The sequence below is a fragment of the Phyllostomus discolor genome, chromosome 4, assembly GCF_004126475.2.
Source record: "Phyllostomus discolor isolate MPI-MPIP mPhyDis1 chromosome 4, mPhyDis1.pri.v3, whole genome shotgun sequence".
NCBI classification, from domain to species: domain Eukaryota; kingdom Metazoa; phylum Chordata; class Mammalia; order Chiroptera; family Phyllostomidae; genus Phyllostomus; species Phyllostomus discolor.
In genome coordinates this window covers 17,658,143-17,674,053 of record NC_040906.2, presented here as the reverse complement: position 1 = coordinate 17,674,053, position 15,911 = coordinate 17,658,143, and the positions used below count along the sequence as shown (strand labels likewise).

Sequence of the window (15,911 nt, the reverse complement as noted above, 5' to 3'; positions counted from 1 at the left end):
TGTAAGTGCCAGGTCTTCTAGCCATTCATCCATATTTACTTCCTAACATTGCACATAAACTCACCCCAAAATGATTTCTGTACTCGTTCTTGCAAGGGTTGCAGAAAGCAGTAAGGAAAAAGAGAGGAATCAGAGATTGCTGACATGGGCATCAATATGTCACCCTAATTTTTACATCCCTTCACTGCTCCAACTACTCTAAAAATATGTATCTATACATAGAAAATTCATTTTTGACTTATCTCCACTTGGATATATGACTCTGTGCTGCCTCACAAAATTCTGAAATTGTATTCCATGTGAGAAAGAGAACTTGGGAGTTTTAACACAATGAAGTAGTATCTTTGAGAATAATATTTCTTTTCTAGATATTAAAGAATTTAACTGAACCAGTGCAAGACTGATTACTTATAGGAACCAACATACAAGAAATAGAATGAAATAAAATAACACTCCCTAGTTTACACACCAGCCTGTTTGCCATGGAGAGGCTTTACATTGGAATTAACAGAGCATATCAGAGGCTTCTTATGCCAGACAGGGCACTTTAGGTACCTCAACTATTCCTTATTATTGAAACTAGACATTTAACACTGAGACTAGGCTGAATAGGAAAGTCTTGCATTTCAACCAGCACAGACAGAATTGGTTTGATCGGTATGGGGCCTTTTCCTGGCATTTATTTTTGTGTTGTTCTTTGGCTTATTTACATAAACTGGTTTATTGAGATGCCTTAATTATACAGAGTGTTCAGGGTAACTAACAGAGGCATATTAAGCAGCAGTAGTTATAGTCACTGGAATATGAATACAAGTCAGAGATATGTCCTCAGGATTCAGATGGAACAAATGTATACTATATATGACATAGATGTATTTAAAGTGCTTGTGTGTGTGTGTATCAGAGAGAGAGAGAGAGAGAGAGAGATGTCTATAGCAAAATGTTGAAAATGACCTCTTCATAATTTCTAAAGAACGCATAAAGCAGGACTTGAATGGCAGGACCCAGACAAATAACTTACATGAATGAATCTAAGATCTCTGTTCACACACACAGTTCACAGGCTGACAGTTTACACCTTTGACAGAAATTATGTGTATTATCTTGCAATCTGGAATTAAGGTAAATGACTAGCAAATAAGAGGGAAATCCATAGATAGGCTCTCTAAACTCTGTTAAGGAAAAGGATTTCACTACTTTAGAGAGATATTTTTCCATTGTTGAAATTTTTCCAAAGGCATTATCAGTATGAATGGGGCAACAAGCTTGACGAGTGTTACAGATTCATTTGCTTTCATATAGCCTTTTTCTTTCCTGCTTACGAAAATAAAAAAGACTACATGTAACACTGCCTTATTTCTTAAGGAAAATCTTAAGTTTGATTAAGGGACTTAACAGGGAAGTAAATAAATATCCAAGACCTGAAGGAATTCAGAAGTCTCAGACTTAAGCTTTTTTACTGAAGAGCTCCCAAGCAAAGACTCTTCCTGAGACATTACTCCAAATGGGAAAGATGGCCCAGACTTCTTCCTATTTGGGAGATCCATTTCCTAACTTAAGAGGTATTTGTCCAACTGTTCTTTATTATCAGTTCATTACAAAATGGAGTGAAATTACCTTTTCCAAATCAAGGATCCTGGCAAGGACTTCGCTACCATTAAAAGTATCCGTTCCAGTACTTTCCAAATCAGAACTTGAACTGGGAAACACTATGGCTGTAGTAGAAAGAAAGAATGAATAGGTTAGATGTTAAACACATGCACACAAATGAGCAGGTTCACATAAGAATCCATATGTATCACTGTGCCCTCATGCACCCCACAACGAGAATGTGCTCAAATATGCATCGGCCACAAAAGTTTCATATGGCAAAATGGTACCTTCCATAATGTTTATTTTTTCCCCACATAAAATTGTGGTGGTTTTGGTCTGCTCTTGGTTATTTTTCAGTTATTTCAGATGTGATTTGCTTTCATTCCAGTTTATGTCATTAAACTTCATCACCACTATTCCTGCATAGTAAACCTGAAATTTCTGTGCAGGCCAAGGGGATGTGAGGTGCCTCTACCAGCCCCACAGACCCAGCACACCCAACATCTGTTCAAAGGATCTGCCAATGCACATCTGGTGATAATAGTTTCATCTTTAATTGTTCAATTGGGAGGCTGAAATCTGCTTAGGATCATAAATTCTCTCCTCCCCAAAGTGGTTTCTGAATGATATTTCGGGTCATATAAATGGGATAAAGCAATCAGTCCAGACTACAGTACATTCCACTTAAGTAAATCCCGAAGTGACCTCATACTATATGGAATGCGGTGGACAGGTCTGGGTTAGGAGCATTAGCTGGAAGAGTATGTTCATATCTATAGCATGAAGTTCATTAAGCCAGACTGTTAAATATTATAAATTTTGGATAGAAATACTTTGCTATTCTCACAGCAAAGAATCTTAGTATCATAAGAAAGACACATTGACCCATCATCATTAGGGTCTATGCTTTATTATGGTCCTCATGGGGCTGAAGACTTTACCAACTGTGGTGAATACATAATGCAATATACAGATATATTATGGAATTGTACAATTGAAACTTATATAGTATTATTAACCAGTGTCACCCTGATACATTTTTTTAATTACCAACTAATTTCTCTAGACAAAGGCAACGCATTTGTGAGATGGTTGGCCAAGGTGAGAAACATAATATGTGGCTTCTGAGCAAAGCAAAGCTTACTGGACCACAGCACTATGCTCTTATTTCTACTGTGCTTTGGCATATTCAGCCAAACAGATCATTTACAGCAGAAGCTCAACTCCTCAAAACCACTCACTACCGTATTCCTACCACATTAACACAGGATTTTTCTCATTTTGTCTGTGTCTTGTATTAGAATGTTATTTAATGTCATAAAATCTTAAATATCTTATGGTATTCTCTTTTTTCCCTAAGTATAATCACATTCCAACATATGGGAGTTTTTGTTTTCTTCATTAATATGACCCCAAGACTTAACACCATGGGGACTCAATAGCAGGTACCCAATAAATATCATAAAATGTAGGTAAAACCATCCTACTGTTTCAAGAGTTTATTCTCAATTTGTGGCTTCTACTGAGTGTTTCTCAGGACCATCTGCATCAGAATCATTTGGTGTAAAGTTCAGAAATCTCAGTCTCTGGGCCTTCTGAACACTACTTTATGGGCCATGAGCCTGCTATGAATGAAGGAAGAACACAATCACACAGAACCACTGTGATTCTGAGTGCTGCGTTGGAGGAGTAAGGCTCAAATTGAAAGAGTCCCAGCCTGGCCATTGTTGTAGGACCAGTCTCTACACTCAACCTCGTTAGGCCCATATTCCTCATCTGTAAGGTGGAAAGTTTGCACGAATACCTGTGATTGCACCCAATAATTTTGACTTCTGAGCTTTCTTACCATCCCAGGATCATCGCACAAACAACTACAGAGTCCTTAGCCAATTCTGGCAAAGTGTGCAATTCGCAACATCACATTAGTACCAACTAGGCTTTTGCTCCCAGAGAGTATTTCACTAAGAACTTAATTTGCAGTTACTCTTGAGCATTTTGCATAATTGCACCTCCACACTTAGGCAACCATAGTAAACATTTAGATCTTATAAGAATATTCTAGGAATTCCATCTTCGCTGAAAAGCTGAAAGTATAAACCATTTAAAATAGTAGACCTTTACTGGCTGTTCCAAAGACCTGTTCTGAACTCGGCGAAAGAGGCTAACTTACCTGGTGATGCATGTCTTCTTTCTGGAGCTTTGGTGCTCTGGAGTGATAAATTGCCGTCCTTCTGCAGGTTGGATGACTTTCTCAGAATTGCACTAAAGAAAAAAAGCAAGAACTCTATAACTTTGCCCACATTAATTTCAGTTAGTTATAGCAATGTGTCATGTGGCACATCCTGGGGCTCTCGGAAAACTTTCAAATTTTTCATCTACTTTCCAGGATTTTAATGGAAGAGCTCACCTAACTGTACACCAATAAATGGATAAGATATCCTACAAACTAAATCTTACTCAGAGAAAATGACATAGATGAGGTTTAAAATAGTTGTTTTTACTTAATCTTGTAAAAAATAAATTATTCTTAAGGCATTGGAGCTAAATGTTGAAAGCATTTATGATACATACTTTTTCTTTCAAAAAGATGATGGATTTTAATTAGATAAGAGTCCAAGGGTGCTTCAGGGATGGAAACAAAAGTCTGTTTATTTGTCAACTTTAAAAGAAAAACAAATTTTGTATATTAAATTATAGATGGAATTTTGAAGACTGTCAGAGATAAATGCTTGTAAGACAGTTAAGGAAGAAGGAAAAGAACGCACATTTGTTGAGTATTTAATCTATTCCAGGCACTATGGTTTGTGTCATTACAGGAGGCACCAGTGTGTTAAAGGAATAACAATATAGGCTGATTTTTTATGACACTGAATATATCAGCACAATAATAATAACATTGTACTGTTAGGAATCCTTGTACATGATCACACCAGCTTTGGGAAGAAAATATTTGTGGCCATCCCCAAAAAGAGGGTTAATAACCCTCTTTTTAAAAAATTCACCTCCTGCTTAGTTGATTATTATAAAATGAGGATATCATATTTCCTTGAAAATTCGATATACCTAAAGGAACTGCCTGAAATAGATGTATATATATTTCGAGAGTAAAATCAGTCAGGATACCTGGACATGAATATTTTTCACACTTCCTAAAAGTTCGTGAATTTTCTGTTGTTCTTACATGACGATGGTATAAAAAGACAACAGTGGAAAAACAAGAAGTTCTACGTAATACTGTGGTTCAATTTGACTTCCTTTTTAGTAACAAACTATAGAAATGATCCCTGAAAGTATAGTCTTTTGACTTACTTTTTAGAAACAAGATCTGAATCTTGGTTTTAGGGTACTGTGTGATTTGTAATTGGAAAGGAAAAAAAAACACCTGTGTTTTTTCTCAGTGTGTCCTTTTACTGTACATGATAAGAAGAGGTGATATTTGTTTTCATTCCCTAGTGTTTTTTCAATATTCTCTTTAAAATGTGCAGGTTGCATCAAAAGTTCTACATTCTTAATGTATATCTGAATTATTCATGACCATGACTGTATTTCCCTAAGTCTTTTCGCATTCCTTATGCTGACTATTTGGATGAGAAGCTTTCAGATAAAATAAGAACTGACCTGAACCCTTTCCCTTCACTCATACAGAAGTTTTAGAAAATTTGAAAAAGTCAGGTTCAGTTTTCTTTTTATCAACTTTTTCTTTTAGTTCAGTTTGAAATACTATAAGGAAGAGTACTGAATATCGACAATTTTTGAAAATATAAGGAAACACTGCCTTCATAAAAATTTTAAGGATTAGGGACAGCAACAAAAACCAAAGGGAGAATGACAAAGATCAAAACGAATGAAAAAAGAGCAAGAGCCAAACAAGACTGCATAATAAATGGGAGGGGGGAGAAAAGAAGAGGCAACGGGAAACTAAGAAGGTGTGAGCGAGCTTGGAGAAGCAAAAGCTGCATACACTCCGCAAAGGACACCTTTCCCATCTTCCCTCAGTCAGCTGAGAGCCCTGAAACTACACCTGCTCTTGAAACACCGAAGGAAAACAAGCTCATGCCTCCCCAGGAGGCTGCTGGCTCAGCAGTTCTGAATTTGCTCAACAGTAAAATGGCTGGTCACCGGGTAAGGTGGCCTCTTTACTAACAGGACCTGTCCTTGAGCAGGAAGTGTCCAGGATTCCATGGTCACCAGTGAATGACTTGCATATAACAGAAGGGAGGAGGTGGCCTGTCACCTTTTGTGTGGTCTTGGCTCTTCCTGTTTGGGGGTGAGAGCTCAGGATATCGTGTGTGCTTTAATGTCTGTCTGCCTGCAAGTCGTCCTCAGTTTTATTTTGCATTTACGGTATGAGCTATGATGGCGTGTGTCCACTGCCACTGCACGCGTGCGCGCGCACACACACACACACACACACACACAACTAGTTTCTAAACTTTTAAAATGGAAACCATAAAACCAATGTAAAACGGAAAGTAGTGTGGGTAGAAAGGTAAATTAAAGCTACAAGTTGAAATACAGCTACTTCCCCCAAGCAAATGTAATTAATTCCATTAACTCTCCATTAAATTACAAGACGAAGGCAGGAAGATAGTCTTACTGAGTTAATAATGGTTGTCTCTGAACTTTGTGATTAGCATGACAATGCTTACAGACAGCGCACTATACATTTCAAATGAGAGGAGAGAAACAGGACCCTTTTTATTTGACACAATTAAGAACTTTTGTATATGTATTTTATACCACTTTGTTTGCTTGTTCCTACCACCTTTCCGTTTTAGGCTGTGACATTTTTTTTGGAAGTAGGCACCATGTCTCACCCATCTTTTTATTCCAAACACCTAGTGCAGTGCTGGACCACAAGATCAGATGGCTGATTAGATAAAAAGCGACAGTACTGCTGAGGGGTGGCAGAATATCTTTGGAATCCCAGCTCTGCCTCTTCCTAAAACATCTCAGTCATTGCCTCCTTTATTGGCAAATGAGGAATGGCACAGCTACCTTGCATGGTTGTTGTGAATACTCTATGAGATGTGCTTATCAGGGGCCTGACTGGGCCCTGTCATAGGCACTCACCAAAATATTAGCTGTCAAAGCACCCACAAAAGGAGATGATGCACAGACACAGCCTCACCCATCAGTAAGGAGCTGAAGTCCCATGCTTGTGCATCTATGCTCCACATATAATCCCTCTAAAACACTAGAACCTTCAACATCTCTGGACAGCAACCAGATGCACCCCTATTACTCACAGACCTGGAACTTGCAAGCATTGGCTTGTGAGACGAGATGAGGCAAAGGACCTCAACCAGGGTTTTGTAACACCTTTTTAATTTTAGTATTTAATTTCTTTATCAGTCTACTTTTTCAACTTTACAATTCTTCAGAAAACTCTATAATGCGTGTGTTGGCAGATGCTAGGGTGTTTAGCATATGACTAGTATTAGATACTAGGTGATAAAAACTATTACTTGAAAGAATTGATAGCTATGGAAGCATTTTTTCTACATAGCCTGGTCTGCCTTCGATTGCTGTATATCTGGTTCTGCAAAGGTCCTTGAAAGAGGAAAAATCCCAGGGATGACACCTCAGACTCTAATGTGTAATCTTACATTGTATCCACCACATTCATTCATTAACTCACCAATAAGTATTAAGTTCCCACCATATATAATACAATGTGCAAGTCAAATAAGAAAACAAGGAATTATGCATTAACTGTATTAGTTAAAGTAAAAACATGCACGGGAACAATGGGAACGCATCACAGGGGCTGCTAAATCAGAGTTATCATCTGTGCTTCTTATAGAGCAAGATTTTACAATCATAACTTTAACTTAAACCTCTTGCTACCTTAAATGTTTTCCTTTACCTTTTCACTAGGCCAGTGGATATCAACTGTGGACACTTCCTTCCCTTAGCTCCACGGGACATTTGGCAAAGCCTAGGGACATATTTTTTATTGTCACAACTGGAAGGGGCTGGTTTATTGGCATTTAGTGGTAGAGTCAGAGGCTAAGGATGCCGCTTAACATCTGCAATGTTCAGCACACACACAAAAAGAATTATCTGTTCACAAGTAGCAATAATGCTGAGGTCCAGAAACCTTCATCTAGGCTATGACAGATGTGGATTTATTCTATGATAACTCACCCCTACATCCCCTTCCTAAAATCAACTCAGGAGACACACAAGTCCCATTCAGGAACCCTGAATAGTTCTAAGGAAATCTCAGAGAACCTATCCCACACTGAATACCTCTTAGAGGTATTTTAGAACATTATGCAAAACTTAGATGTCCCTGAATCCAGCATATAAAATAATGTGAGTCCAGAAAATTCAACCTTCTAGATGATGCAAGAATGTAGAAAACCATTTTGTGTTGCATGGGCCCAGCTCCCACTCAGAGATGCACAGAACCCACACTCACAGATAGGTTCTCCCGTGGGGAATCAGGCCTGCAGTGTGCCTAGGCCACTTTGAGTCTTGCTCTTGCTAAAAAACTCCCTCACCCTGAATTGAGGACATTTACTGAAAAGTAACTTCCTAAAATCCATGCTAAACTTCCCAAGGATGAATGTAACCAGTTCAACTACTTTTGCCTTTCCATTTGCAAATATCCCTCTTCTGTGATGTGATTAGTGGCATTGGCTCCTTTGTTTTCTGTGAAAGGTAACCACCTAAAGTGAACCTGTGCATAGTAAATGAGGACCATCATGTAATGGGCAGAGAAACCCAATAAAGACCGTTCATGGCAAGGGCCAAGGATTTTGCTCCCCTTGAGAGAAAAGCCATGCTGTTCCTTTTTCTCTACCAGACTCAGTAGTCCGTGTGAATGTCTCATTTCATCCATAATGGCATGGACACTGAGGGCCGGTGTCTGCATCACAAGAAAACCTGAATCAAATCTTCAAGGGGCCCACAGCACCATTTAACTACTTTCACTGGACACAGTCACATGTAGAATAGAAGGCAGATAGCTCAGGGCCTCTCCTTTAAGATGCTAAAGAAATAGATTCTGCCTCAGTGGTACTCAAAGGGTTCTATTTTGCAATGGAAGTTAATAAAAGAAACCTCTTGGATTCAAAATGTGAAACTTAAGAGACTGGAAGGGAAAACAGGCCCAGGGTAGATTTTACTGCTTCTCAGACATGTCAACCAACAGTTACATTGGGGAAATGTCACATTTCTATAAATTCTATAGCATCTTATGCACTTTTCCTGGGTGTCTTTGTGTTTCCTGCGGGTGGAAAGACTACCTGTGTAGGTGGTACCCATGTGTGCCGTGCACATTCTGCCTGTCTATAAAAGGAATACCTGCCAGAAAGGACACATATGGCAAATCCTGGAAAGAAAATCCTGATATTCATTTTTTTTCCTCCAAGGATTAGTTAACTCTTTATTTATTTTTCCCCTTTTCCCCCATAATTAGAATTATATGAATACCTAGTGACACTTAAAAAAAAGATGCGGGATGTGCTCTAGACCCACTTTGATCTCATGAGTGTCCAGGTGACATTCATCGTTGACCTGTCACTACAAAGGATGAACCCGAGGATGCTGTAATGGCACTGGGGGCCTATCAGTGATTGACGCGACTGTGCTTCCTGCCTGCCACCAAGTAGAGGTCATTTATAGAAAAGTTTGATTTGTTTTTTCACTATTTTCTTGTATTTCACCCTGACTTTATTTCTTCAGGGTCATCCACGCTTCAATATAATCTTGCCTGCCCACTTAACAATCAACAACTAACATAGAGATGTTAAGATTTAGAAATACCTTTGTATGTTCCTTTGTCTTAAGATATTTGATATTAGGGGAGACTTTGAATAAATATATGCATGGCGGTTAAGACATCCTTCCACTTTGATTTTTGATCAATAACATTTTAACCTTTATTTTTACATGAAGACTCACTAAAATTCTTACTAAATGGTTATAAATTACTCTATCATTAATTCAGTCCAGGATTTGACCTATATATCCTACTGCGTCCTTATAGTCAAATGAGGACACAAGCTTCTCCACTTCCTGTTACCTCACATTCCCAATAATATCTTCAGGTCAGTTTCTAAACACATATTTTTAAATACTAAACAAAATCCTTAGCAGTTTAAAGTTATCCCTGAACAAAATCTGATTAGCTATGTTTCAAGTTCTCCGGGAGCCTTTCGATAGGAACAGAGATCTGAATTTGGAAACCACGGGTCATGGATGAGTGTTGACACGACACTGATGGGGAGCCAACCCACAGAGGCATTCCCCCTACAGGATCTGCAGGAATGCAGAACCGCTTCTCCAGATAATGACCCTGTGAGCCGGGGAGGACGATCTTTGCCACTCGCCAGCTGTGTGAGCAGTAGCACAGCCCGGTCTCCCACTGTTCTGAGGTGCTCTTGGAGGCAGGGCAGGGAGGAAGGACCACACCAGCAAGTCCTGTGATGTGGGCTCCTCATCGCGCAAATGAGCAAGAAAGCCACAAATGCGATCGTGTCTTTTTTCAGACAGCTAGTTAGAGTCGGTGCTGAGTAGAGTGTTAGATTTTATTTTTAAAGCCCCTCATCCTGAAGCTAATGCGTAGAGAAGTCTGAATTTAATAACAGAAGGAGAAGGCTAGTGCCAGTGCCAAAATACATCAAAGCACCCTGGGCAGCTGGCCAGCAGAGAGGGACTGCCGTGTGACCGTCCTGTCTTTCAGAGAGCATCCTATTACAATAAGCATGGTGGGCCTCTTCGGAAGAGGCCAAAGATGGAATTTTTAGCCTCACTTGCGAAACAGAAAAGGAAGACCGTTTTGTCTCTTAATGAGGCTATGCTGCTGAATCTTTCTTCACCAAAGGGAAGCAGTTTAGTGGAACGGCTTACGCAGTAACCACGCTCAGTTTCCCTGCGTGCTGTATAAAGCATAAGAGTTGATAGCATGGTGGGAAATATCATTAATGCAATTTTATTATTGTACGTAATTTTCTAAATTAAGCTCCAATTACTTGGTAGTTTGGAGAAAATACTGAGTATACAGCTTGAGCGAGACAATCTATTTGGAGGACGGAATAAAAATTTGAAAAGCAGATATGGTCAGCTGTCTAGAGAATATAATCCACAGAGGATAAAATAAACCTGGACTTGAATCAGAGTTGCAAAACTAACTCAATAGCCCATCTCAGGCAACTCTCATGAATTTGGTTCTCTATCGTGTTACCTAGAAAAATAATCCTTTTGGAGGAGGTATATTCATATACTTCTTATATACTGCTAACTATTTCCCTCATGCTGAGTTCTTCATTAAAAACAAAAAGTAAAGAAGAAGGCCCAGGCAGAGCTGTAATCTAGTTTACAAACAGTGGACATTAATTTTCCCCATATCTTCTCTAATGCTTGGTTCACGAAATGTTCATTTTAAGTCCCACCTCCTGATTACCCCAGCTGAAAGTTGGGTATGGAGGGTGCTAGCTTCCACCTCCTTCTGGCACTCTCCATTGCACTATCTCCTATGCTTGCTATTGATTTAATATTTTACCTCCCCTGCCGGAACGTAGGTGTAGATCATGCCTAAGTCGCCACTCACATAGAGAAACGTCACATCTGTGACGTGAGCAGGTTGAATGACCAAGGATGCCATGTTGCCACCTTACCTCTATAGTGACCACACAAGAGATCGTAGGCTTTCATTAGCTTTTGGTCTCCTTAAGAGAACTACAACTACTGCGAGTGGAGGTGACACTTGTACAACATATGCCGAACAGGTTCGTCTTGTAGACGATATGTCATCAGTTCTCTGCCTAAAACTGTCCAATGGCTTCTCTTCATACCCCAAATAAAATGCAAATCCTTTTGCTTTCCCTGCATGTTAGACTGTGCATGCCGTTTCTCCTGTGTTCCTCTCAACGTATTCCCTACCACTTTCATCCTTCCTCTCTGCGTTGCAGCTCTATTAGCTGACTTTCTATTCCTCTAAATGGTCGTGTTTGCCCCACCTCAGGGTCATCGGCTATCTATCTGCCTGGAACAATCTGTTCCAGATGTTCACACGCAGGTGCTGGTTTCTCCATGTCAGTCTTTACCTAAATGCCACCTTCCGTCACCACTCAATTAAATTCCCACCTTTCAACTTTGACCTCTTGACCTACATTATCTTCTTGCTATCACACGTACTATCAGTAATTATGCTGCTTATTTATTTGCTTGCTTATTATGTTTGCTTGTTTTTCCATTAGAGTAAAAGTGATAAATAGGCCGAGAATTTATCTAATTCACCTGTGTTGCAGTGCCTACAGTGTATGTCTGGCACACAGAAACATCTTAGTCATTACTGCTTGTATAAATTAATAAGTCATTGAATGAACATGAGAATGCTTTAAGCATCAAGTCTAAATAACTTACCAAAACAACAAAGCCAATTGAATTAACAACCCAACAATTATGTGTGTCCCAAGTCATTTCCCATGACAGTTTTTGGCATGTTGATATTTTATGCTAAACAGCTTGTAGTTGCTCCGTCTTAAAGTGTCACTCATGTTATTTGATGGCCAAAATCATGATGAGGTGATTAAAGGAGAAATGATGCAATACACCAAGAAATTTAAATTAAAATTTGGGAACCAAATATTTCTGAGTATAGTCCAATATAAACTTTTGTTGAGAGGCACTTAAAAATACATCTCTGCCAAACTGATCTCAAACTGGTCAGCTCGGATTATAATATTGTTTACCATTACAGACAGGTGGGCTCCCGGGGTCTCTCTAGGTTTAGAATCCCAGGGTGGAAAATTGAGATTGTAAAAAGTCTAGATTCTCTCTTTTTATTCTTCAGCCGCCTCTTGCACCATAAACTAAAACACATGTTGGCCTCACTTTTTACATTTTAATTATTTAATCTCGATTGTGTTTTTCCTGTTACCATGTAGTTCCCTTACACTCCGCCCCTGATAGCCACCACACTCTTGGCCATGACCACGAGTCCTTTTTCCTTTTTGCTCAATCCCTCCACCCCCAACTCCCTTCATCAAGCCGTTATCTGCTCTCCATCTGTGAGTCTGCTCTAGAACTTTCATTTCTTTTTTTTTTGCATTTCTTGGTCTCTGTTATACATGGAAATACCACACAGCAATATAAATATGTTATTCTTCCAGGAAATCACACCCCTGACATCGCCCTACATCTTATGCTTATGATCAAGCCACAGGGCGACATGTCATTGACAACTTGAGGTGTGACAGAGAATCTTTGAGGGAAGTCAACGAGGACTGCCTTGGGCACACAGTTTAAAAAGCAAAGTTTGGATAATTCATCCAAAGTAGATTATGTTTGATCCCACATACACATGGTAATTCCAGCTAGTAACCACCTCATCCATTCATATTTGCAGCATCCCATTGGTAGATATGTAGAATTAAGTTACATATCTAACGTAGAATAGCTTTCTGGATACCTCATAAGGATATAAGGTCTGACCTCTTCAAACAACTGAGCCACTTGGGAAGTGCCCCTACCTGTCTTTAAACAGTGCATCGTCAATGCCTTTCCTGCGGAGCAGATCCTGTGGGCCGTAGGGTGTGTCTTTGCACTTAGAGTCTGTGTCACAGAGGAGGGTTTGCAGGAATGGGAAGAAGCCGGTGCTAGGGAGGTTTCGAGGAGCAAGGTAGCCTGAAATTAAAAACAAACAAACAAACAAACAATAATTACATCACTATGACGTTTGCCCAGGAAGGGAAAGAGAAGCAGTAACATTGTTTTGTGAAATTACCCTCTGCATTGTAACTGTTTGGGTCCCTTTTACACCAGCAGTATTAAAAATGCCATGAACTCCTTTTGCTGGGATTTATTCTAAGGAAATAGCTGCAAAAATGTTTTCTAGAGTGTCTTCAAAGCAAATTACTGTATATCTATATGATAGAAGACAATGCAACCAATAAAAATATTAAATAATATAGAAAATGTTTATAATATATTGTTAATTAAAAATAGCAAGTTAGAAAAGTGTATGACCAGAATAGTCCTAATCTTTTTAAAATATATTAATATATGCATATACAAAATTCTTTAGGGATTTTTTCCTCTAGGTAGTATATTTCATGTGATTTTTACTTTTATTTGACTACATATTAACGATTTTTTCCCACAATGTATATATCGTCCTTTATAATTAAAGTCATTATAAATGTAGCCAATCTTCCAGCTACCAGGAAATATTTTTGTTTTCAAAATTTAATATAATAGCAAAATTAATTATCCTATGCACACAGTATTTTTTCTATTTAAAAACTAATAATAATGGTGTGAATGAATATTCAGATTTTCCTCAATACTAATGTCACAGAAAACAAGCTATGAGAGTAAAGGGCTTTGAAACCTTTACTTTAACATTTGTTTTATGAAATATGAAAATGGCAAACACATGAGTCAGGGCAATAGGCAAACTATGAAGTTAAACTCTTTCTGCAATTAGTTTTGGTATTGAAATTTTAGAGACCGCCTTTGGAAGGGGGGTGGGGCACGGGGACACTGAGCTTTCTAAAACGGCAGATTTAGAAACTGTAATTCCAAACTGAAGACTAAAAAGCAAAACTTTAATTTCCGCATGAATCTGTTGAAAAGGGTGTGTTTTCATTGTTAAAAATGTCTGCCTTCACTTCAAAAAAGAAAGAAGAGAAACTAAAAAAATAAAGAAAAGAGTGACATGGCTAAGTATGAATTAATATATTAGCAGAGAGAATAATAAATAGATATCTTATTCATGTAACTTACATACAGATCCACACGAAGAAAGAAAATTGGAGATAAAAGAGAAGAGTCAGTAGGAAAGTTTGCCCGAAGAGAAGAAGAGAGCGACATTGGAAGATGTGACACCGTTAACTTTAAAGGTGGAGAAGTGACAAGGGTCAAGGAAAATGGTGACCGCTGGAAGCTGGGAAATGCAAGAAAACAGATTTTCCTGGATCCTCCAGGGCAATGTCTCCTTACAGACACCATAAGCGCTAAGATTAAAGTTTGAACTTCTGACCTCCGCAACTGTAAAATAATAAGTTGGTGTTGTTTCTAAGACACTAAGTTTGTGGTGATTTGTTATAGCAGTCATAGAAATAACTAATACATAAAACCATACCAGTTGAAACAAAGGTTTGAAAATGCAGAAGAAATTAGAAAGACAAATCCACCTTATTATTCAGTACTTCCTTCCAAGCAGTTTCTGCTTCTGACACCAGAAAGGTCAGTGTCTCTCCTAATATTACACCCAAGTGAAAATTGCCGTGAACTTGGAATATTTTTATTGTAGTACATTCTCTTGCATAAGCTGGAGAATGGCAGTCAAATTGCCTGTTAGCATGTCACATCATCCCTCTCTAACAAAATCCTGCCCAAGTGAACTGCATGCAGCGTGACCTTTACAATTCTGCAGTGGAATTTCATTCCTAATGGTATTCCACCCTGTTACACCAATCAAAACTGTGGCCGCTTACTCAGGGTGTGGGTCGGCAAATGAGCTTATTCCTATTCCATCCCTAACACGGGCAGTGAGTTTTTTAAGTGGATGGCAGATCGCATGGCAACAAAAACACTGACCCCTCTGTTCTGTGCCACTTATCAAGGTGATGGTATGACTGAGCCCAGCAGTGCTGAAAACAGCAGAAGCTCAAGAGAAGCCATGTGGTAACAGGAAGAGAGAAAGAGACGGAAGATGTCATGGGAAAAAGACCTGGGAAGAGGCAGCACATTCCATCTGATTTTACTTTTTCTGACATTGATTGCAATTTGCAAATTATTAGAGGAGACTGGGAAAGAACTTAAACCCACAATATTCTTTGCTGTGGTTAATTACATACATGCCTACTTGACAGGAAAATTCCTCTCAGGATTTTTTTAAAAACAAGTTCCCCTGATCTTCAACGTACAGGCTGTATATACTTTGTACAATTATATAGATAATTCATATTCAACCAGCCATAATGGGTTTATGCAAATGAGGGATTGATTTGGATGTGCACAAGTTTCGGTTAACACCGTGCCATGCAGAGCATGGACTGCCTTGCATTGTTTATTTTACCACCTTTTTTTTTCAAGAACCATACACTCATCAAAGACAAAGAGACCTGCTGCAGCAACAATAGCACTGATTTGTTAAGCATCTCCTGTATTCCATATGCTGCACTAAGCATGTAACATACATTTACATCACCCATCCTTCTTTGATATTTCTAATATATTTTTTCATACACATCAACTTTTCACAAAACCTACAAATCCTCTACAACTAAGGCAGAATCAACTAATATTAAACTCTGTTGAAGCTTTCTTGTAAAAAAAATGCATTTTCAATCTGGTGC

The 15,911-nt window shown here is 38.7% G+C and overlaps 1 protein-coding gene and 1 pseudogene across 1 annotated transcript in view; both read right to left on the bottom strand.

The window, feature by feature from the left end:
* ABCA12 (ATP binding cassette subfamily A member 12) overlaps window positions 1–15,911 on the bottom strand; it is a 167,053-nt gene that overhangs the window by 101,288 nt on the left and 49,854 nt on the right. Inside the window, exons 3-5 of the mRNA XM_036022884.1 lie at window positions 13,080–13,233; window positions 3,764–3,855; window positions 1,618–1,715 (exon numbers count right to left, since the gene is read on the bottom strand). Of these exons, the coding sequence (XP_035878777.1) occupies window positions 1,618–1,715; window positions 3,764–3,855; window positions 13,080–13,233 (344 nt within the window). The remainder of the gene's footprint in view (window positions 1–1,617; window positions 1,716–3,763; window positions 3,856–13,079; window positions 13,234–15,911) is intronic.
* LOC114495740 lies at window positions 4,820–4,893 on the bottom strand (annotated as a pseudogene).